The sequence below is a fragment of the Pararge aegeria genome, chromosome 7 (genome assembly GCF_905163445.1).
Source record: "Pararge aegeria chromosome 7, ilParAegt1.1, whole genome shotgun sequence".
Classification (NCBI taxonomy): domain Eukaryota; kingdom Metazoa; phylum Arthropoda; class Insecta; order Lepidoptera; family Nymphalidae; genus Pararge; species Pararge aegeria.
The window spans coordinates 17,954,207-17,976,442 of NC_053186.1; the positions used below are offsets into that span (position 1 = coordinate 17,954,207).

At 37.5% G+C, this 22,236-nt stretch overlaps 1 protein-coding gene across 3 annotated transcripts in view; it reads left to right on the plus strand.

The window, feature by feature from the left end:
* The window catches only part of LOC120624953 (myotubularin-related protein 6), a 66,635-nt gene that overhangs the window by 29,234 nt on the left and 15,165 nt on the right, over positions 1 to 22,236 (plus strand). For all 3 annotated transcript variants that reach the window (XM_039891794.1, XM_039891795.1, XM_039891793.1), the window contains exons 2-12: positions 9,275 to 9,391; positions 10,325 to 10,487; positions 11,494 to 11,651; positions 12,729 to 12,901; positions 15,209 to 15,296; positions 16,350 to 16,482; positions 17,293 to 17,368; positions 18,471 to 18,627; positions 19,382 to 19,525; positions 21,036 to 21,142; positions 22,040 to 22,168. In XM_039891794.1, the coding sequence (XP_039747728.1) occupies positions 9,275 to 9,391; positions 10,325 to 10,487; positions 11,494 to 11,651; positions 12,729 to 12,901; positions 15,209 to 15,296; positions 16,350 to 16,482; positions 17,293 to 17,368; positions 18,471 to 18,627; positions 19,382 to 19,525; positions 21,036 to 21,142; positions 22,040 to 22,168 (1,445 nt within the window). The remainder of the gene's footprint in view (positions 1 to 9,274; positions 9,392 to 10,324; positions 10,488 to 11,493; positions 11,652 to 12,728; positions 12,902 to 15,208; positions 15,297 to 16,349; positions 16,483 to 17,292; positions 17,369 to 18,470; positions 18,628 to 19,381; positions 19,526 to 21,035; positions 21,143 to 22,039; positions 22,169 to 22,236) is intronic.

Below are 22,236 nucleotides of genomic sequence, written 5' to 3' on the forward strand. Positions count from 1 at the left end.
CAACAGAATACTGCCCGTAGGTACTCTGTAGGTGTGCCTTTATTTGATAAGTTTCGAATGAAGATAAATGTTGGCGCGGGTAACAAATTAAGGTAACTTTTCTTAATTTATTAGAGGATTTCATTTCATACTCGTAGGTGTACCCACGGGCGGGCAAATACAAAACGGGCTACCGAGCATCGCTCAGCGCCTTTCATTCTAAAAGAAAATGAAAACAAGAGTTTCCTTTATGTCTTGCTTTTTAGGAAATGAAATCATTTACTGAATAGCTCTTACTTGGAACGAAGTTTGCGATAGGGTCGGCGCGCCTGAGTAAAAATATTTTTCTTTACTCCGCTACAAGTCAGCCTTGACAGTAATCTCACCTGCTAGTGCAATCTAAAATGCTAACGGGGAAACCTATTAGGGGTAGGTGTGGCAGTGATAACCTATATGGTTTACCTTACCGCTAATCGGTTTCTACGCGACGTCGCGTCGTACTAGATCGCTAAATCGCTTAGCGGCACGTCTTTGTCGGTAGGTATGTTAATAGTCACGGCCGAAGCCTCCTACCAGAGCAGACCAGAGGAAATTCAGAACTTATGAATTAGGTGTTTTTTTTTTTTGGCGTGGTGGAAAAGCTTTATTGCAGGACGGAGGTTATATGGGACTCCCCCCTCTAAAGGCGGTATACCCGAACTAAAAACCACCACGGCATGTCCCTCTTGTTGGCTTTTTTAGACGCCCGGGGAACCCGTTGTATACCTCCCGAACGATAAATTAGGTGCTAGGGAAACCTATAGGTCAAAGCCCAAATCCCGCAGCCCCCTAAAATAAGATCCCGGTGTCTCCCATAAGATCCCGGAGCGTCCCATTAGCAAATACTAGTATTTAAAGTATTTGCTGAGGTCGGCTTCCGAGATTGTTTTAGTGGGTAAAATTCACACTTAACCCGATTCCCAAATCCCAACTTATAAAAGTACCTATAATTAATTCCAATTTCAAGACACGTATATTTCTCTTTCAATAGAAACTGAAATTTACTTTCAACCGAAAAATTAATGTTAATTTACAATAATAGTTAGGATATCTTTGTCTATCTATCTGCTTTTCCATTATGAGCTAGGGGACAATAAAACCGTGATTGCTAAACTCATATCTCTTCAGTAGTAAAGCGTACTATTTAAAAATTCCAAGCGCATACAGCTCTGCAGTAAAGTGAAATATTCTTCAGCGAGGAAAGTCACTTACTACTCTGAAGGCTAGGATTGTGATTAACTACGTGACCAACTAAGCCTTAAATAATAAATCAAAATAAAAGTTTCCTGTAAAGCGTAATCCTAATTTTATGCACAATATTCTTTGTTCTATTTTTTTTCAAAACCACTAAATGTAACAAAATATCCTCAATTCTGTGTTAATTTAAATTATAAATTTATTTATTTATTTAATGAAAAATATACATTTTTAAATAAACATACATCTATTATAATAATATTAAAATCTTTTATTTGGAAAAAAAAAAAACAACACAGCAATTATGGCGTAACAACCAATGGGGCTTAGCCGTACACCAGTATTTATTGTTCAGCGATTGTAATTATGAGTAGGTAAGTAATTTTTAAAGCTGCATACAAAGTAGGGTCATTTCGCCTGTTTGCGTCCACTTAGTGGAGTTGTTAGGTTTGAACGTGAAAAAAAAATGTCCGTGCGGTAGTTTTTAATCAAATATGGTTGTAATGTAGTCCCTATATAGTCTTGTCAAGTTTAATGCACAGTTTTGGACAACGCATCTGATGTTTTATTCTACACAGGTACAAATAGCTGAAACAGGCGATTTTCCCATTTTGCGTCCACAAAATCCAGATTGCGTTCGCCTGTGGACCAATTGGCGTCCACCTGTTTAGAAATAATTAGGAAGGGAAATTGGAAATAAAAAGGGAAGCTTGTGATTTTAATCAAAACATTTATTTAATACCTAATTGCTGATATCATAAAAGTTAACATAAATTGCACTTCAGGATATTTTTTTTTCTCCTCCAACTAACTCCATTAATAGATTCATACGATTCTATTTTACCATTTCGGTACAAAGCCTTCAAAATTGGCCAAGTGCGAATCGGACTCGCGCGTTCCGTGTTTTATTTTATTTTTTAATATTTATTGTTATAGCGGCAATAGAAATATATCATCCATGAAAATTTCAACTGTCTTACTATCACGATTAATGAGCTACAGCCTGGTGACAGACGAACAGCGAAGTCTTAGTACTGGGTTCCTGTTTTTACCCTTTGGGTAAGGAACCCTAAAAATGGAACAAAATTAAAATATTGGCAAATACATAAAATAATTTTCGTATAATAATTGTATAGTTTTAGGTTAGGTAGGTTATAAAGAGTATATTTAAATAAAATTATATAAATTTTACTCTATTATTTTCGTGTGATAAAAAGATGGACGCAAAATGTTATAGGGTTCGGTTATGTAGGAAAACTGTGCGTCCAAGTCTGATTTTTGACATTCATCATCTTTTTTTATATTTCTAATAATATGGACGCAAATCGGCCATTATATTATGCATGTTAATGTTGTTAAAATTGATAGGAAGTTTATATTGTTTTTCCCATATTATCGTATTTAATTAAACATCTTACTGAGAAATAGTTAGAGTAATCTGCGTCCACAGCGGACGCAAAGTGGTTTTTTTATAAATTTTATGTACCAGCTCGCGTCCACCTTATATAAAAGTCAGCACTTGTTGGTTGCACACGCAAGATTAGTTTATTTTTCATTAAATTTGGGTTGCACGCACAGATCTTTTGTTTGTGTGTGAGTACCTGTTATAGGTCCGAACATCAATAGAAGCGCTCTTGTTTAGATTGGTGTGTCGGTATTGTTATTTTTCACTGTTGTAAAACAGTGTACAGTCGTTTGGACGCGAATTGGGCGTCGGACGCGAAAAGGCGAAAAGACCCTATAGTGGGCGAGTAAGTATGAAGGCAAAATATAGTACCATTCATAAAACCAGCTCAAAAGATGAAGTGCGATTTGCGCACTTCATCTTTTGAGTAAACTTTACACAGGACGTCCCGGCTATATATTATTTAATTTATTACTATTTGTTGCCCACGTTATTCGTTCGCGTTTAGAAAGGTCTCTTAGAAATCCCGTGGAAATTGTTTTTCCTGGGATTAAAAGTAGCCTGTTACTCTCCGTCCTTTCAACTAACTTTATACCAAAAATCAAGTCGATTTGTTTCTCAGTTGGGGCGTGAAGGTGGGACAAACAAATAAACACACAAATAAAACGTTTAAATTAAAAGCAAAATTAAAATAAAACAACATATTCGCATTGACGAGTGGCACACACTAAATTTTATTTAAAACCATTGAACAAACAAACATTTTCGGTACACACCGACAATGCACGACAGAGGCCATATCGTAACATACTCGTATATAGTAACATATTGTGTAGATATTAGACCTTTAACAGAAATATCACTTCACTGGCTTTAGAGGTACATTATCTCTCCGCTCTGAGACTTATCTGTGAAACCGATACGCTATTATTTTTTTAGTAGGTAAACTCTAAAACACTGCCATAGTTTTTATTGAAAGAAATCACATACAGCCCAAGGTCACATGCATAATTAAAATCAAGTGTCTCCTGTCACTTTATTAAGAAGGCGTCGCGTAGCGTAGGTACTATGCACGTGTCGTATTTTTTTCATAAAAGAGTTCACTTCAATCATTTGCTGAACTCGTTTATTGTTTTTCTTATACTAATATATAAAGCTGATGAGTTTGTTTCTTTACTTGAACGCGATGAGCTCAGGAACTAAAGAATCGATTTGAAAAATTATTTCAGTGTTAGATAGCCCATTTATCGCAGAAGGCTTAAGGCCATATATCATAACGGTAAGACCAATAGGAGCATAGAACTAATGAAGAATATTTCAAAATCGGGGTTTTTTTTGCTTTTGAAAGCTTCCGCTGCATGCAGTGCGTAAACAATTAGTTTTGATATAATCATGGATGGTAAAGTTGTCTATCTTTTAAGGTTGGCTTTTACGCGGACCAAGTCTCGAGGGACCGCTAGTAATAAACAAAATTGGAATAACTTTAATATCGTGAACAAGTACGCTTCAAGTTGAGGATTCTATTCGACTTGCGAACTTTCCTTAGTTATTATAACAATAGTTTTGCTATTATATAAGTATTGAAACTCATTAGTACAGAATATACATCTTTAAAGCGAGATATATTAGGTAGATTTAGCTCTGACGTTACAGTGAATCGTCTTGAGCACAAATCAATATGTTTAAATCTCATGCAGAGTACACAATGAAATTTATTAGAGATTTCAAGACAAGGTCAAGAATAGTGGTAGATAAATAATCCTACTATCCTACTATATATCCATATCTATATTTAATATTATAAATGTGAAAGTGTGGATACTCAATTACACAAAAGCGGCTGAACAGGTTTCGATGAAATTTGGTTTGCATTTCACCTATGCTATGGAAAAGTACATGTACTTTCTATACAGTGGCGTGCATAGGGTTTTCGGTCAGGGTATGCATAAAAAAAATAGGTACTGAACATGCTATTTTGATGTTACCGTATAATTTTATTTGTGAGTAGGTACCTAACCTAACATTGTTTGTGATGACAATAAACAAACATAGGTATTATTATAAATAAATAATGAAACAAAACATTGATCACTGCTATTCGCCTGTTTCTGTAAGTCAGTCAGAGCTCTTTTTACGTGCCGCTCCTTGTAGGTGCATTCCTTCCTTTACGAATAATCTCAATTAAACGTAAGTTAAGAATTAGCTCTAAACTTACCTACATTTTCCAAGCACACTGAACCATCAGATCACACGCCGAATATAAGAACTTTCTTACACTAAGAATATTCCTCACAATCATTTACAAAAAGTACACTGTCACAAAGGTTAATGTTAACAATAATAATTGTAACTATTTACAAACAACCGTACAGCAAACGAAAAAAACAGTAATTAATTCTTATTCGGTGAATATAAGTTGTTATGACAGAAGGTAAAAGGTAAACAATAATGGCGCTGAGCGATCGCCAGCGATAATGAGAATATCATAGTCAAAATATGTCCGTAATATTTTCTTAGTACACAAATGCTATTAAAAGTTTTCATTTGAAGAATATTACTTCATCAGTTACCAATGCCACCTGGTATACGTTAATAATTTATTTAACATAATTCGGCAACTTTTAATTTGGTTATTTTAATATACTTTTTTAACAAATTAGGTACTTATAAATTTCTAAAGACCTTGAATGTAATAAAATTCATTGATAAATTTTTTAACTACAAAAAAGAATTATTGCCGTTTAAAACAATAACAAACAAAGCAAATTACTTGTGCTTATAAAAAAACAAAGCATACATTTGGATTTCAAATTTCCGTAAGCAGTGCTTTTAAGATTTGCACACAAGCGAAACCCCTATACTGGAAACCTGGAAAACTCGCACACATAGAAAGAGCCAAATATTGGCCAATATCACTACACACCAGAAATTCGTTGTGTGCTGGTGCACACAAGTAACGACAGATGCATTCAATCGCCGTGCTTCTATGGAGACCGCGGCGGCGCGGCGCATTAATTCGAGCGACGAATAAACGATTTGCCCGGCAATGGATACTTAATCGTGAAAACCCCAGCTAATTTTATGAGATTTAAATTATATTTAAAGTGTTACTTTTTATTTAGGGATACTGTTTAGAACTCAAAATTAAAATATAGTCGAAATATTATGCAGTTTGTCTATTTTAGTTCTAAACCATGACACGGGACTTGTCCATTGATTTACATAGAAGTGCGGCCGGTTTTAACTAGATGGCGCTTTTATAGTTTTCTATTAATTGTTTAATTTTTTTTCAATCTTTAAATTTTAAGTCGTCCTTATGGTCTGAGAGGCCCTGAGGTCAGGGTATGCACTGCTTATTTGCATCTATGAGATGCACGCCACTGTTTCTATACCGATCCCTCAAATAGTTTCCGTGGTAAGATTAAAAATTGTCAACGAGCGAAGATTTAGACTCAATTCTGAAGTCCACGCAGACAAAGTCGCTGGCTAGTGTAAAATAAAAGATAGTGATAGGTATATCGTGTAAGTAAAAGACCTTAAAAAACCTATAAGCTCACTTTCGTATTTCTAGGCATAAAAAGTATCCCGTGTTATTCCTCAACCAAAAAGCCCTAATAAATAACTTCTTTAAAATCAGTTGCGTCTTATTAGCATAAGGGTTTACCATAACCTCGCTAACTTCACTCACAGTAAGTCACCTCAATCCGATATTCTATTGTTGCATGATCGAAGGGCAATGCAACATACGAGACTAGCCGGTGGCCACAGGGCTATGTTTAAGTCCACGAAGTGCGTGAGGTCCTAACCTATGAGGAAATGCAGAGGCAATTCGTGCGAAGCTGCCAGTATCATCCAGCTATTTTGAATGCAAAATTTCTATATTTTGTCAAATAATAATTTATCTATTTACTTTTTCTTATTTGCAGGAGGCTTCTTCTTATCAAATTTGCTCACTTCCTCAACAACCTTTTGTAGCGGTAATATCTGCTGGTCAGCAAGAGCTAGTAATTGTGTCCGCCGAGCATTCAAAGCATCCATACAACGATTAACGCATATCTCCAAAGCATCAGCAGCTTTAACTAAAGCGGCACACGACTTTGCCGCTTCTGCTGCTGCATACCTACCACCTTCCATAAACAGTTTTAGCTGCGACATAAACTTAAAATTCGAAATCCTTGCCGTCTGAATTTCGTGCACTATATTATTTTTGTACCTCTCCATAGAAACATCTAAAGACTTCTGAAAATGGTCTCTATGATTCACTAAACGTGGTGCGTAACTGATCATTTTTAATCTCTTTATTTCCGGGTCCGGAGCTCGAGACAAAAGATCGTCCATATCAGTTTGTATACTCTTAACCCATTTACAGAATGGATACAATTCCGGTGCGTCCAATGCTAAAAATGATGACGCCTCTAGAGGAAGACCATCTATACGTTCATACATTGCATCTAAGTGGGAATTAAGTCTTTGCTCGTGGAATCGAAGCTCAGCCAAGCGAGCCTCACGAGCAGCTGTCATTCGTTCTGCTCTTATTCTATGTGACATTTGTTTTAACGAATAACGCATGTTTAGTTGCAGCCTTCTTTCATCGACCCATTTGCGTGCTTGATGGTTCAATTCCTCTGCCACCGCAGGTAGATTGTACATGAATGAGTCGAGGAAACCGTTCTTCCAATTATTTAGAGCCACTTCTTGAAGCTCAGTTTGTAAAATAGCTCGGGGCATTGGTGCTCGTAGTGTAAACGCTGATTTAGGATTGGGCGATCCATTACCAGCAGCACTTGCTAAGCTTCCAGATGGCTCAACAATAGTTTTGGGGTGATTTTCTAAAAATACATCACACTCTGCTAGCAATACGTTAGCCATTATTAAGGGTAAATTCATATACTCTTCAAGCTTAGCAATTTCATCATCGCTATGATTCTGGTTCATAACTGCAATTCTTTGCAGTAAATTAATTGCGATCTCATAGTTATTCTGCAGTTTGTCTTCGTTAGGCGCATAACGTAACAACTCCAGTGGAATATTAAATTGTATTTCGTTTGCAAGTTCCATTGAATCATGAATGATCTGAATATCTTCAACAGCAGCCACAGTCAATTTTTGTACCAAAGCTGAACGCAATATGTGATCATCCCATATATGACTCGCATCGAACAATAGCGTATGGGTGTCAAGTAAACACTTTCCCAGTGAAGATAAACTTTCTTGCATGTGTTGCAAATCGTTGAGAGTCATTTCTTCTAAATCTTTATATATCGAACCTTTTACCTGTACATTGCTATCTGATATACGCTTAAGAGCGCGTTTGATCATATTTTCCAGTTCTAAAGAAATCTCATATGAATGCTTCCTGTCAACTTTAAGATTACGAAAGCCAATGTCTTTATGTAAGTCGCCCAATTGGCATGAAAATCCTGCAAATATTTTAAGCATCGCATTACGGTACGCTTGTACTAACTGAGAAACGCAAACCTTAAATTCTTCTATGTCAACTGAAACCCCCTGTGAAAAATCTTCCGATTCATTAATACTTTTTCTTTCATCAATATCGGATCTCTTCGAAATGGATTGTTTCTCCTGCACCCATGGTAAAGCGCTGCGTCCTCTGTCAAGTTGAGATTGTTTGAGACACAACTGATTTAATGCTGAGCGTGCATGAACTATATTTTCATCAAGTTGCACTCTTAACTGAGCTTCCAGTTCAATATAAGCCCGTGAATTGCTTAGTAACTGTTGGTTTATTTCATAGATCCTATCATCAAACTCGTGTAGCAAATCCTTGGGAGTTTTATGACCAACAGCAATAAGCCGTTGAAATTGAGATTTAAAAACGCCTCTTATGCCATCGGCACGATGTCTCTCCAATCCCAGAGCTTCCTGTTTGAAATTTGTTAAATCTTGTATTCTGGAGGTAAATAACTTAGTAATTTCCTTAAGCGCTTCGCTTCTACCTAATACAGAAAGCGTTCCTTCATCAGGTTGCGAGTTTTGTATGACAGAATTTATATCATTTTGATTTTCTTTAATGAGAGAAAGAAGTGTTTCAGCAATAGTTCTAACTTTCGCATCAACATCTTTATTAACTCTTGCTGCGTCATGCAGTAGGTGTTCTAATATATTTTCGTGGTTTTGTTCACGTTCTTTCAAATATTTTGTAAGGGTAGGACTGCAATGTCGAGGTACCCAGTGATCGGGAAGTGCTGATACTGCCGCTAAGTCATCGGAACACCCCTCTACTGCTATCAGCTGTTCCTTAGGTGCATCCTTACAATAACATGGCATTTTAGCTCTATTATTTCGATTCATTACTAAGATGGTGGGATAAATTATTTCATTAGTTTTGTTTTCTTTTAAGTAAATTTACTAAAGTTATATAAATACGTCAGATATCTAAAATTAACATGTCAAAAATGAAAAGAAAGAAAATAACGTGTGTCTTTTAAAACTTTTTCAACTGAGGTGTCAAAACTAAAAAGTTATAATATGGGCTTCTCCAATTAGGTCGAATCGCCCGTTTTTCTGTAGATTGTAATTATTTAAAGATATAATAAGATCATTCTATGTATAATTAAGTGCATTCTTTATAACTCCATAGCACTAAGAAGGGGACAGAATATATTATGTGAATGCTTTTTTTATTTGTTACAGTTGGAAAATGTCCAGATGCTGGATAAGTACAATCTCCGGAACCCGTCCAAAGGCACGCTGTACTTCGCCACAACACATCTCATATTTGTTGACCATGAAATGAGAAAGGAAACCTGGGTGAGTATTCAAATACCAAGTAAAGAAATAATATATAGAATAGCCAAAAAGCGAATCGATCAATCAATTTTATTTTTGCCAGAATATGGTACATGCTATGTTTACATAGGTGTTAGTTATATCTTATAGTGTCGCATATCCTGCCAAGATTGGCGGGCGAAACTTTGTATTTATTATCATCTTCTACGTGATCAAATCAGAAATGAGATCTTGACGAGTCGCGAACCTGAAGTGGCCATGGTCGGGGCACATAGCTCGGAGTACCGATGGACGTTGATCACAAGGTGCTGGATTGGTGACCCTGTACCGGTAAACGCAGTGTTGGTCGGCTCCCAACTAGGTGGGCTGAAGATATTAAACGTTCGAAGGAGTTTAAAATGAAAACTTTTTAAGAAAATTAAAAAAATGCTAAAACATTTAATTGTAAATTCAACATCTCCTAAGGATGCTCCGGTGTCGGAGCGAAACCTGCGTAGAGAGTACATTGTCAAAGATTCTTTGTACTGTTTCATCCAATAATAAGAGATCAGAATTAAGAACATACAGAATGAGGGATTCAGCCATTTTTGCATGCAGTGAATTGTCATTTTCTTTTTTTTTTTTTTTTTTAAACGAGTGTATTGTGTCTAAAACAGTGAAATCGCCCCGCGCACATCTCACTTCACACCCGCGAAATGATGCTCACAAACTTTTCCCATTATACCATTTTATAGTAAACGTTAAGAACAACACTAAAATAATTACTGTCTTCTGCTAAATGGAATGAATTGACTAACCGGCTGTTCGAGTAACACTACTAAAGTGAAGTGGTTTTTGATGCTTCAATATAAGTCGTGTACACGGTTTCTGTATGATCTTAATTCTGTGGATAACAATGATTATATAATTTTTTTAATCCTAAGACTAGTAATTTAGCATCATTTTTCGTTTCAGATCCTCCTCATGCACATATCCTCGGTGGAACGTCTGCCGATCACGACTACAGGCTCGCCCCTACTCGTCCGCACGAAGACATTCCAGTCGGTGTTCTTCGTGATACCGAGGGAGAGAGACTGCCATGAGATGCATCAAACCTTACTTAGGCTGAGCCAACCCGGTATCTTATTTTATGCTTAAGTTTAAACAATTTGTTAAAACACATTTAATAAATCGTGGTTACTCAACCATTGGCGATGGATCTCTTAACGACAAGGTTGCTTTTAAGCAGGTCGCTCCGCTCTCATCTCTACAAAGATAGAAAATTCTGAAAATTGTGAACTATAAATAGATTTCCTATCTATGAAATATTAATTTCATAAATTTAAAATGCATATAAAAAATTTCGGGACCGACAGGATTTGAACCTGCGACTCTCTGGCAATCGCGGCCTCGAGCGCTTTGACCACTAAGTTACGGCTCTCCAACTGCCGATGCCGAAATTAGTATACGCATTTATATCAGTCTTATAGCGACTGTAGCGCCATCTAGTAGAAAACATTGTAGTTTCGATCTACTTTTCAAAGGTCCATATTACAATGATACACTTTGAAACAAGGGGTTTGGAAAAGAGTATTCTGCTGAGTTTCGTATAGTAATAATAAGTATCTTCTCGCGAAAAGCTACGACCAACATCTCAAGAAGCTTTCGCTTGGTTGTTGGATCAAGGGTCGGATACAGAAGGCAGTAGTCCTTGAAACGGCGCGTATTGTGAGGAGGTTTCTCACTCTGGAGCCCTGACCACCGGTTGCTTGGGCATTCAAAAGCCCTGCAAGCGGAGGGTGGAAGTTTTTTTTTTATAAATTTTTAATAGTGCTTTTTAATTTATTCTTAAGCATTGTTAATAATTTAAAAAAAAAAAGAAAAATAATAAATAATAGAAATATAAAAAAAGTATGGGTTAGGGCGGCGGTCCTCCACGCTGGCCTACCAGGCATGCTGATTTCTTTACAATGTTTTTCTTCACCGCTGAAGCAAGTGATATTTTATTAGCTAAAAACGCACGTACTTTAGTAAATTAAGAGGTGCGATTCAAACTCGCCCCCGCGAAAGTGAAGTCGAATTCATCCCCAATGGGCTATCATCGCTCACTAAAACATAGTTACATTTATTGGTTCCTATTACAGTTCATCTGGACGAGCTATACTGCTTCCACTACAAGTCCACGCCCGATGACCTGCCGAAGTCGGCTGGTTGGAACTTCTTTGACATCCAAACGGAATACCAGAGAATGAACGTGCCCAATGACCAATGGGTCCTCTGTACCGCAAATAGGAGTTATGAGGTAATTTCTTTTTATACAACTTGTACATAAAAACCGAAATATTATTTCACATGCTTTAGAAATACATTATTTCCTGTCTCGAAACGCAAATAGTGTCTGAGTAAATCACTGCCTTAATTTTTACTTTAACAAATGAGATGCAGTCCTTATATCACATGCAAAATTAAAATCAAGTCACTTTATACGCGTCACGTAGCGTAGGTACTATGCGCGGTATATTTAGTGTGTATTGTGAACAAGCTGTTAGTGTTCCCTTAAATAAATAAATACAATAATTTGTGATAGGTGTAAACGTTTATTATAGAAAAAAAAACATAAAATAAAGTACATACACCATAATCAACGAAGAGTTACGAACTACTAACACAATTCTAATACAATGTACTGCTCACGTCGTATATCCTATAGTACCGTTGCTCGCAAGCGTACTGGGTGCCGGGTAAGGAGTTAGTCGGCCCGGCGGCGCAAAATAATACCTACGCCTTACAAATTAAAAAGAAAAAAAAATATTATTATTATTTATTTAACCCTTTATTTGTTATGAACTATGAGGTTAGGAAAATAAACGAACAATAGAAATACAAAGACAGAAGTAAAATATAAAAAGGCGGCCTTATCGCTTAGTAGCGATCTATGCCAGGCACCTTTGGATTAGGACAACGGACAACGATCATACATGAATACTAAAGAACATATAAATACATAATGGAGAGTGTTCCGAAGAGTTGTTTGCGACCGCACCTCACGCCGTAGAAATAAATTCCACCCTCATCATCTGGATGCCGGGTATTCTTCTACTGTTCGAAATACCAGATCATTTCTACCGCGCACTTGCAAATTAGGGAACGATCTCCCATCTGATGTGTTTCCTCAAAAATACAATCTAGGTTTATTCATGGGGCGGATAAACAAATTCTTTAAAAGCCGGCAACGCATCGGTGGCTCCTCTGGTGCTGCAGATGTTTCATTAGGTGACCCACTTGCTCGTTTGCTCGCTATTAATATATAAAAAAAAAAAAATAACATAAACAAGGTACTAAAAGTCGTCATTAATGAGCAAAATAAAATTACTTCCAGCTCTGCGATACGTATCCCAGCGAGGTGTACGTGCCGGCGCGGGCCTCCACCGCCGTACTCCTCGGCAGCGCAAGTTTCAGGTCGCGCGGACGCTTGCCCGTGCTCGCGTACTTGCACCACAACAAGGCGGCCATTGCACGCTGTAGCCAGCCGCTCAGCGGGTTCTCGGCGAGGTAAACAGGACATCAGCACGGCTAGCGTGGCCAGGAGACAATTATATCCTCGGGGAAAGGATATAAATGTATCTTCTCCCACAGCTTTATCAACTCTCAGAGAATTGGCACACAAGTACAAATGTTATCCAAATTAATATATGTGTAATAATGAACGGGGGTAAAAGTCAAAAGTCAAAGTCAAAAATATCTTTATTCAAGTAGGCCCCACAGGTGGCACTTTTGATGCGTACATAAGAATTACACGGTAGTGAGATGATGGCGATAACCACATTCGTAAACTTAAAACTTAAGCTACGGGGGTTTCAAACGCGTCCTGGTCTAAGAAGAAGCCCACAACAAACTTAGCAGTTTTTTTTCTGTTATCACCATCTCACAATGTCATTTAAAATTATTAGAAGAGCAACCTGGTTAGAGCAATAATTCACACCCAAGCCTTTTTATCGATTACGTAGTCCTTAATACTATAATAGGACTTTTCTATAAGCTTACGTTTAATACAAACTTTGAACTTTTTAAGAGACATCTCCAAGATGTCAATTGGTAGTTTATTGTAGAATTGTATGCAATTTCCATTAAACGAATTATGAATTTTATGTAACCTAGTATATTGCACTGTATGTTTATTCTTACTTCTAATGTTTAAAGCTCCTAAATTTAACCTTCTCCTATTCCATATTCCCGTACTTTAGCAGGTTAATTATAACCGTTGTCAGGGGGTATAATCGGGGGATATAATTTTTGTCTCCTGCCCGTGCTAGCCCTGCTGAGGAGGTTTCCGATCACCGTTGGCGTGCATAGGCGGTATGCACAGGGTATGCAGATGATATAAAATGAAGAAAACCTTGCGTAGGAGTTACAAATACATAAGGTTAGGCTTTTTATAAGGCCTCTATACTCTTACAATGCATATCCTTAAGTTTTTTATAACTCGCACTGGAGATTTTCTTCATTTTATATCATCTGCATACCTTCCTACATCACCTACGCAACATCGTACTGAAACGCTTAATCGCTTTGAGGTACGACTTTACCACGGTAGGGTAGTAACTATCCCCGGCCGAAGCCCACCAGACCAGACCAGAGAATGCTAACGCTAATTTAAATTTTAATAATTTTCCAAATCGAGTATTGTATTTTTTTTTCGGTTCTCTTGTGGATTTAGTATTCTTCCTTAAAAGATTTTTTTTTTTAAATTTGAATACATGTTCGAATATAATTCACATATGTCTATAAATTGTATATATATATATGTATATATATGTATTTTATATATATGTATGTACTTTACATTATCATATATATATCTGTATTTTCACCACTACATCACATCAACCCATTACCGGCCCACGGGTCGCCTCCCACAATGAGAAGGCGCCAAGGCCGTAGTCCACCACGCTGTCCCAGTGCGGATTGGTGGACTCCACACACCTTCGAGAATGTTATGTGAAACCCTCGGGTAGCAGGTTTTCTAGCGATGTTTTCCTTCACCGTTGAAGCAAGTGATATTTTAATTACTTAAAACGTACATAACTTAGAGTTGCGTGCTGGAATTCGGACTCGGGCGCCGAAAGTGAGGCTGAGCCTAATGCGCTATCACCGCTACATTTTTTTTTTTACGTTTTACTTCCAAAAATTTTTGGCCACACCTTCACTCGTTTTTCTTGCACGCCCTGAAGGTTGGCTGGTAGAAAATGCTTTAGTATTTAGTCCGCCTTTTAATTAACTTTTGGTTGTCAAATAAAGTGAATAAATAAAAAAAAGAAATAAATATTATTTTACTACCTTTCAAACCAGTTTTATATATGCCGTATTTAAAAAAAAAACGTGTGTGTATTCATGTACACGCGTTAGAAGTTATACTTACTAAATAAAAATCTTTGCAACAATTTTATCCTTCGCCTTTCTACGGTTGTAGCAAAAACGACACAAGCAATAGAAAAATGGTATTTAATACATTGAAAGTTTTAATATATTATCTAGTTAAATAAAGTTTATTTCAATATTACAAAAAATATTTCTACATAATTAAAGAAATGATATACATAGTTAAATTTAAAATACTAATTAACTCATTATCGGGAAACCCAGTTTCACTCAACATTAAAATTTGAGATTTTTGTACAATTTAATCAATTAAATCACCGGACTTGACATTTAAATGTGTACCCTGTCAAACCTTATAGCAAACTTCAGGGTGTCGGTTTATTGTGACGGTGTGTGTGCGCGAATCCTAAAAATATACTCTCATAATTTTTCCCCAACGCGTCAAAAGTAGTTGAACTTCAAAAACTGTTTATTTTTCAGATGTATGGAGGACGAACAAATGTTGGACCTTATTCGACGAGCGAATCCCAATTGCGGCTACATGTACGTTGTGGATACAAGACCAAAGGTACATAATAATATATTAGCAATTATTGTCGTGTGGTGACGGCAGATCAGAATTCAGGTGTCACCAACCTTTTCGAGCGGAGAAAGGGCAGCAGCGTCCTTTGTGCTACTATTACCATTCTACTGGGTTGTAGTATGGGTTATAAATACTTAAGGGTAGGTTTTATATCACTCTTACAATACCTATCCTTAAGTTTTTTTATAACTCGTAATCAGAATTTTCTTCATTTTATATCATTGTGCATACCCTCTATGCACGCCACTGGCTGCGATCTCCAACCAGCCAGTCAAATCCCCCGTTGGGCCAGCTATAATTTAAAAAAAAACATTCGGTTAAGTTTGCTGTGAGCTTCTTCTTGGACCAGGACGCGTTTGGAACCCTCGTAGCTTTAGTATTAAGTTTACGAATATGGTTATCGCCATCATTTCATTACCGTGTAATTCTCAGGTACGCACCCGCACTTTTGATGCGTACCATGTAATGTACGCATCAAAAGTGCCACCTTTATACTTGAATAAAGATATTTTTGACTTTGACTTTATCATCACTATCAATCAATAAAATAACTGTTCACTAGTGGACTAGAGTCCTCTTGCCTTTAGTCCACAGGTGAACAGTTATAGGCTATTGATGATGATGATATATTTGTTATAATTGCCTCCCAAGTGTCTCACTGTCTCCGTTCGCAAAGGTGCCTATTAGTGATAAGGTCGCCTCTTGCTTGTAAATTGGGTTTATTTTTTCAAGTCATTTTTGTACCTTTTAATGCAGTAGGTTTTTTGACGGCCGATTGGCGCAGCGGGTAGCGACCCTGTTGTCTGAGTCCAAGGCCGTCGGTTCGATTCCCGCAGCTCGAAAATGTTTGTGTGATGAACATGAATGGTTTCAGTGTCTGGGTGTTTGTGTGTTTATTATAAGTATTTATATATATAACTCATAAAAATATTCATCAGTCATCTTAGTACGCATAACACAAGCTGTGCTTACTTTTTTATTGTTGTAGTATATTATTTATTATTAGCTATTTAAATAAACAAATAAAATGTTTTCCAGATAAACGCAATGGTGAATCGGGCAGCCGGTAAGGGCTACGAAAATGAAGCATTCTACGAGAACATAAAGTTTCAGTTCATGGGCATTGGGAATATACACGTGATGCGCAAGAGTCTGCAGAAACTCGTCGAAAGTAAGCCTGAAATTACCGAATCATATTTTTTTTTATTTATTTATTATTTATGTACCATATATTTATCAAGTGTTTTTTCATTGGTTTGCATAAGCCAAAGTGTACGGGTCCACCCTTTTATCTTATAATAATGTATAAGCTGAAGAGTTTGTTTGTTTACTTGAACGCGATGATATCAGGAACTCTACCTTAAAATCTTAATATGTGTTGCTATGTAACTTATGTATTGTGAGCAAGAATTTAAAGGCCTTTTTTATTGCTATTTTATTTATTTATGTATATATATTATTCATCTATAATCTTAGTATCCATAACACTAGTTACGCTTACTTTGGGGCTAGATGGCGTTGTGTGTATTCTCGTAGTAAAAAAAAACTATTTCAAAATCAAGTGGATTGGTTAAACTGTCAGGACAAACAAATAAAAAAACAACATTAATTTCGCTTCTATAAAATTAGTAAGGATTCCTTTGCAGGTTATCCCTTGACGGCTATCTAACCTGGTGGTAAGTGATTATGCAGTCTAAGATCGCAGCGGGCTAACCTTTTAAGTTTATAGCAGCTGTAATAGTAGATTGTTCAATTGTTGGGGCAATGTTTTACGTTACGGGCGCCGGGAGAAACCTCAAGCAAACGAGGATTTTTAGAGTAACTCCCGAGTGTAGTTTGTTGCATCTAGAATCCTGAGTTTAGCAACGGTTGTAGGGGCACCCAAAAGCCTGGCTACACTCTGGACCTCTGGACCCTTTCTTTTCACACCACCTATGAAATCTAGTTTTGGAGGCAATGAGAATTTTTTTTTTGTTTTCAGCATGCGAACAAAATTCGCCAACTATGTCATCATTTTTGAGCGGTTTGGAATCATCAGGGTGGCTTAAACATATAAAGTAAGTCAATTAACTTTATTAAAGAACTAGCTGCGCCCCGTGGTGCTTCCCACAGTCGTTCTGTTGTTTTTTTAGAGCTAGAAGGAGTACAGTAGATACTTGTTAGAAATGTACGAATGTTCCCTTGAAAATGAAAATATAAAATTTTCCACGTCGTTTTAACTAAAACTATGCTAAAAATCATCTATTTTGTATCTCTAAACTTGATATTAAATTAAATTGAAAAATACGATAATAAGTTATTACCAACCAAAGAATTAAGAACCTACAGAAACCGTGTACACGACTAATATTGAAGCATCAAAAACCACTCCACTTTAGTAGTGTTTCTCGAACAGGCGGGTAGTCCCTTGATTCATTTAGCAGTTGCCAGTATAGTATATATTTTACCTCTAATGTACTAAACGTTTAACATAAAACTGGGAAAATGGGAAAAGTTTATGAGCTAGCAACATTCCGCTCGTGTGACGTTAGACGTGTTCACTGTTTTTGGACACAATGCACTGCATGCAATAATGGCTGAATGAGGATTCTGTACGTTCTTAGTACTGAAAGCCTACCCACCAAGCAAAAACCAATTTTAATTTCAACTTGCAAGCAACTAAAAGTTGTAATCAACAGGTCAAAATACTTTCAAACCAACGCGAAAGTGAAACGAGCGAGCGCTGCTTAGTTATTTCTATCTCTCTCTTTCGACATTAAGGCGCCGTACATATTGAGATACGCTGAATCAGTATCGATGCGTTAAGATCGCGTAGCGTTGTAATCACATTGTACGCGATACACTGCGTACAGTACGCAACGTGCGTATGTAAAAAAACTCTTAATTTAGGAGCATCGTCATTATCATCACAACCCATTAACGGCCCAATAAAAGACACGGGTCTCCTCCCACAATGAGAAGCGTTTAATGCCTTAGTCCACCACGCTGGCCTAGTGCGAACTGGTGGACTTCACACACCTTTGAGAACATTATGGAGAACTCTCTGGTTGCCTCACGACGTTTTCCGTCACCGTTGAACAAAGTGAAATTTTAATAAAAACGCAATATTATCTGTGGCGTCTTAGTAACTTTTTTAGAACGTGGAACGTTTGCCGCTAGGTCGATTCTGGACACGTCGTGGTGGATCGCGACCGCAATAGAGAGCGGCGTTAGCGTGTGCGTTCACTGCAGCGACGGCTGGGACCGCACCGCGCAGGTTTGCTCGCTGGCCGCCGTGTGCCTTGAGCCGCACTACAGGACCATCAACGGCTACCAGGTATGCTAGTAATACTATCTATACTCTCTGTTACCTGCATACCTGATAATAGCCTAGTAGCAGGTATGCTAGTAACAGGCATGCAAGTTTTAGGTACGCTTGTGTCAGGTATGCTAGTAGCAGGTATGCAGGTAACAGATATGCTAGTAACAGGTATGCAAGTTTTAGACACGCTTGTGTCAGGTATGCGGGTTTTAGGTAAGCTTGCAACAGGTATGTTATAGTTGTATAAGGGTTGCTTGTATCGGGTATGTGTGATTTAGGTATGCTTGTAACATTTGTGCTGGTAATAGGTATGCTTGTATCAGATATGCGGGTTTTTGGTATACTCGTAACATTTGTGCATGTAATAAGTACGCTTGTATCGGGTTTTCGAGTTTAAGGTATGCAACATTTATGCTTGTAACAGGTATATTATGGTTGTATCAGGTATGCGAGTTTAAGGTATGTTTGTAACATTTGTGTTTGTAACAGGTATGTTATGGTTGTATCAGGTGTTCGAGTATCAGGTAAGCAAGCTTCTGGTATGCGTGTATCAGGTATGCGAGTTGTAGGTATGCTTGTAACATTGAATGTTGTTGTTGTACAAATTTTGTGCTTGTAACAGGTATGCTTGTTACAGTTACGTTATGGTTGCATCAGGTATACTACTTTTACTGCGGACTGAATTCTGAGTGCGATTCACAAAATTGATATTGCATGTGTTTTAAAAGTTGAGGATTTTTTTTTTAATAAAACATTTCGTTTGTTCCAGGCACTCATAGAGAAGGACTGGCTGTCGTTCGGCCACAAGTTCACGGCGCGCTGCGGGCACGTGGCGTGCGACAGTCGCGAGCGCTCGCCCGTCTTCACACAGCTGCTAGACTGCACGTGGCAGCTGCTGAGACAGGCGCCTGAGGTCAGTAGAAATATTTCATCATCATACAACCCCTGCCAAGGGCACGGGTTGGAAATGAGAAGGATTTAGGCCGTAGTCCACCACGCTGACCGTATGCGGATTGGTGGACTTACACGCCTCTGAGAACATTGTTGAGAACTTCCAGGCATGCAGTTTTCCTCACGATGTGATGGTAGAGTTACTACAAACAGACAGATTTGACGTTTCTAAAGTGCTTATATGAATTTAAAATTTTGATGTTTTTCATCAAAAAATTCAAAATTCATTTATTTCAAGTAGGCTTACTTTATAAGCACTCTTGAAACGTCAAGTATCCCTGTTTGTAGTGACTCTACCACCGGTTCGGAAAGCATCTCACAATGTCATTTTAAATTATTAGAAGAGCAACCTGGTTAGGGCAATGATTTACACCCAAGCTTTATTATCGATTACGTAGTCCTTTATACTATATATATAGGACATTAAGGCAGTTTTAACTAAAACTAGTAGTAGTAGACAGTGACAGAGCGCGTCCGGGGGAGTACTAGCACCATGCTTATTTCTGCCGCTAAGCAGCATTGTTGCAATGCTGTGTTCCGGTCTGAAGGGCGCGGTTGCCGGTGGAATTACAGGCTCATGAGGCTTAACACCTACACCTTTGCAGGATATGTTCTTTGCATGCCCTGCGAAGTTTAGCTTTGTTTATAGGCGAGCTATCTGCTTGGTCAATCAATTATAAACTGTAACATTACAATAAAGGGCATAATTGACCCGCTAACACTAGATGGCGTTAGTTGTTGTTGCGTGAAATGTAACAATTTTAACAATTTTTTTTTGTGATTATTATGTCGTTATTAAAAATAGAACACATTCGTACATAATTTCGTCGTTACGAACATTTTAAAAATACCTTAGCATAGAGATGTTTGAAATTGAAAAGTTTGTTAAGTTATTGTGTAAGTTGCATATCCCTTATTTGGGATAAGTCTCGTCTAAAATCGAAGAGAGATTTTTACAGAGCAAAGAAGAAAAATAAAATTTTTTTGCCATTTGTAATTTTCTGTATCGGTATATCTTCACTAATAGCTTATTAGCTACCGACCAATAAATACGGTATCAGACAGACGAAAAGGCAAACGATTCGAACCCTCAACACCGTTGTAAATTAGACACGCGATGTTTACCTGCAGTACTGAGCGCTGTGGCTTTAAGTTGGTGGACCCAGGTTCGATTCCCTGCAGAGGCATATTTCTTAGGCCCTTCTATATTTCTTGCGGTGTTTCGTCTTGGGAGCTTCGGCCCTGAAGACGAAATAGCGTAATAGCGCAATAGCGTTCCGGTACGATGTCGCGTAAAAACCAATTAGGAATATGGGTGAACTCAATTGCCATAACCCCTAACAGGCTAGCCCGCTACCATCTTAGACATAATCACTTATCACCTGGTGAGATTGCAGTCAAGGTTTAACTTGTAGTGAAATAAAAGACAATTAATGGCCTGATCTAAAAGTGATAAAACTTTCTATCCGCAGGCATTCCAGTTCAACGAGAGGTTTCTGCTGACGCTACACGACCACGCGCATGCGTGCCAGTACGGCACCTTCATTGGCAACTGTGAGAAAGACAGGCGGGACCTTAGGTAACATTTCAGCATCATCCTGGTCGTGATAACGACAAGGCTGAAAATAGAAAATTTATTATATATATAGATATACGTTTTCATTGTAAATTGTAAAATTATGTTGAAAAGGAGCAATTTGCAGATTTTCTTGCCGGCTCTTCTCGGTGGAATTTGCCATCCGAACCGGTGGTAGAGTCACTACACATAGATTGAATTGACGTTTCTAAAGTGCTTATAAACTGGGCCTACTTGAAATAAATGAATTATGTTTGTTTTTTTTTTTTTAATAATCATCGGTTGTGTGTGTGTGTGTCATGTTCTAATATAAATAAATAAATAAGTATATTACGCGTTAGGTCGCGTAGGTACTATGCGCGTCTCGGTCTTTTATCTCCAATAGGTTTGTCATAAATAAACATTTAGAATTTTTTGAATTAGTTTGTATGGAAAAATAAATATGCTTTTGATCTAATATTTTTACAGGGTGATTCCTTTTGAAGTGTACTTATGCACAGTATTTCGTAATTCCGTTACACGTTGTATATCACTAAAGATTAAATTAAAAATTTAAAAATACTCTGACCCAAATGTTCCTTTTCCCTCAATCCCTTTAAATATAGTGTTCATTATTCTACTAGTCAAGCCCTTTTATTTGTAACATGTGTTTCAAATGAAAGTAGTGCACAAAAAAAAATGAAACACGCCATTTTGTGGTGGCAGCCATCTTGGGCCGATTTTCATCAAGCACAGCTAAGAACACTTCCCACTGATGCACAATTAAAAAAAAAAAAAATCCGTTTATGCGTTCGGGAGCTAAGATGCCATCGACAGACTCACACACAAAAACACAAACACATGAAACTTATAACACCCCATCGTTTTCGCATCTTGGGTTAATAACGATCATGTTCACAGGTTGTCAGAGCGGACGTTCTCGCTATGGGGCTACATGGCCAGTCACCTCAACGAGTACAAAAACCCACTCTACAACCCGAAGGCGCACCCTGACGTACTAAAACCCGATCTCAGTCCTCAGAGCATCAGGTATGTTAAAACCCATTTTAGATTTTTTTTTTATCCGAATTCTTTATTGAGAAACACTGATAAGTGCA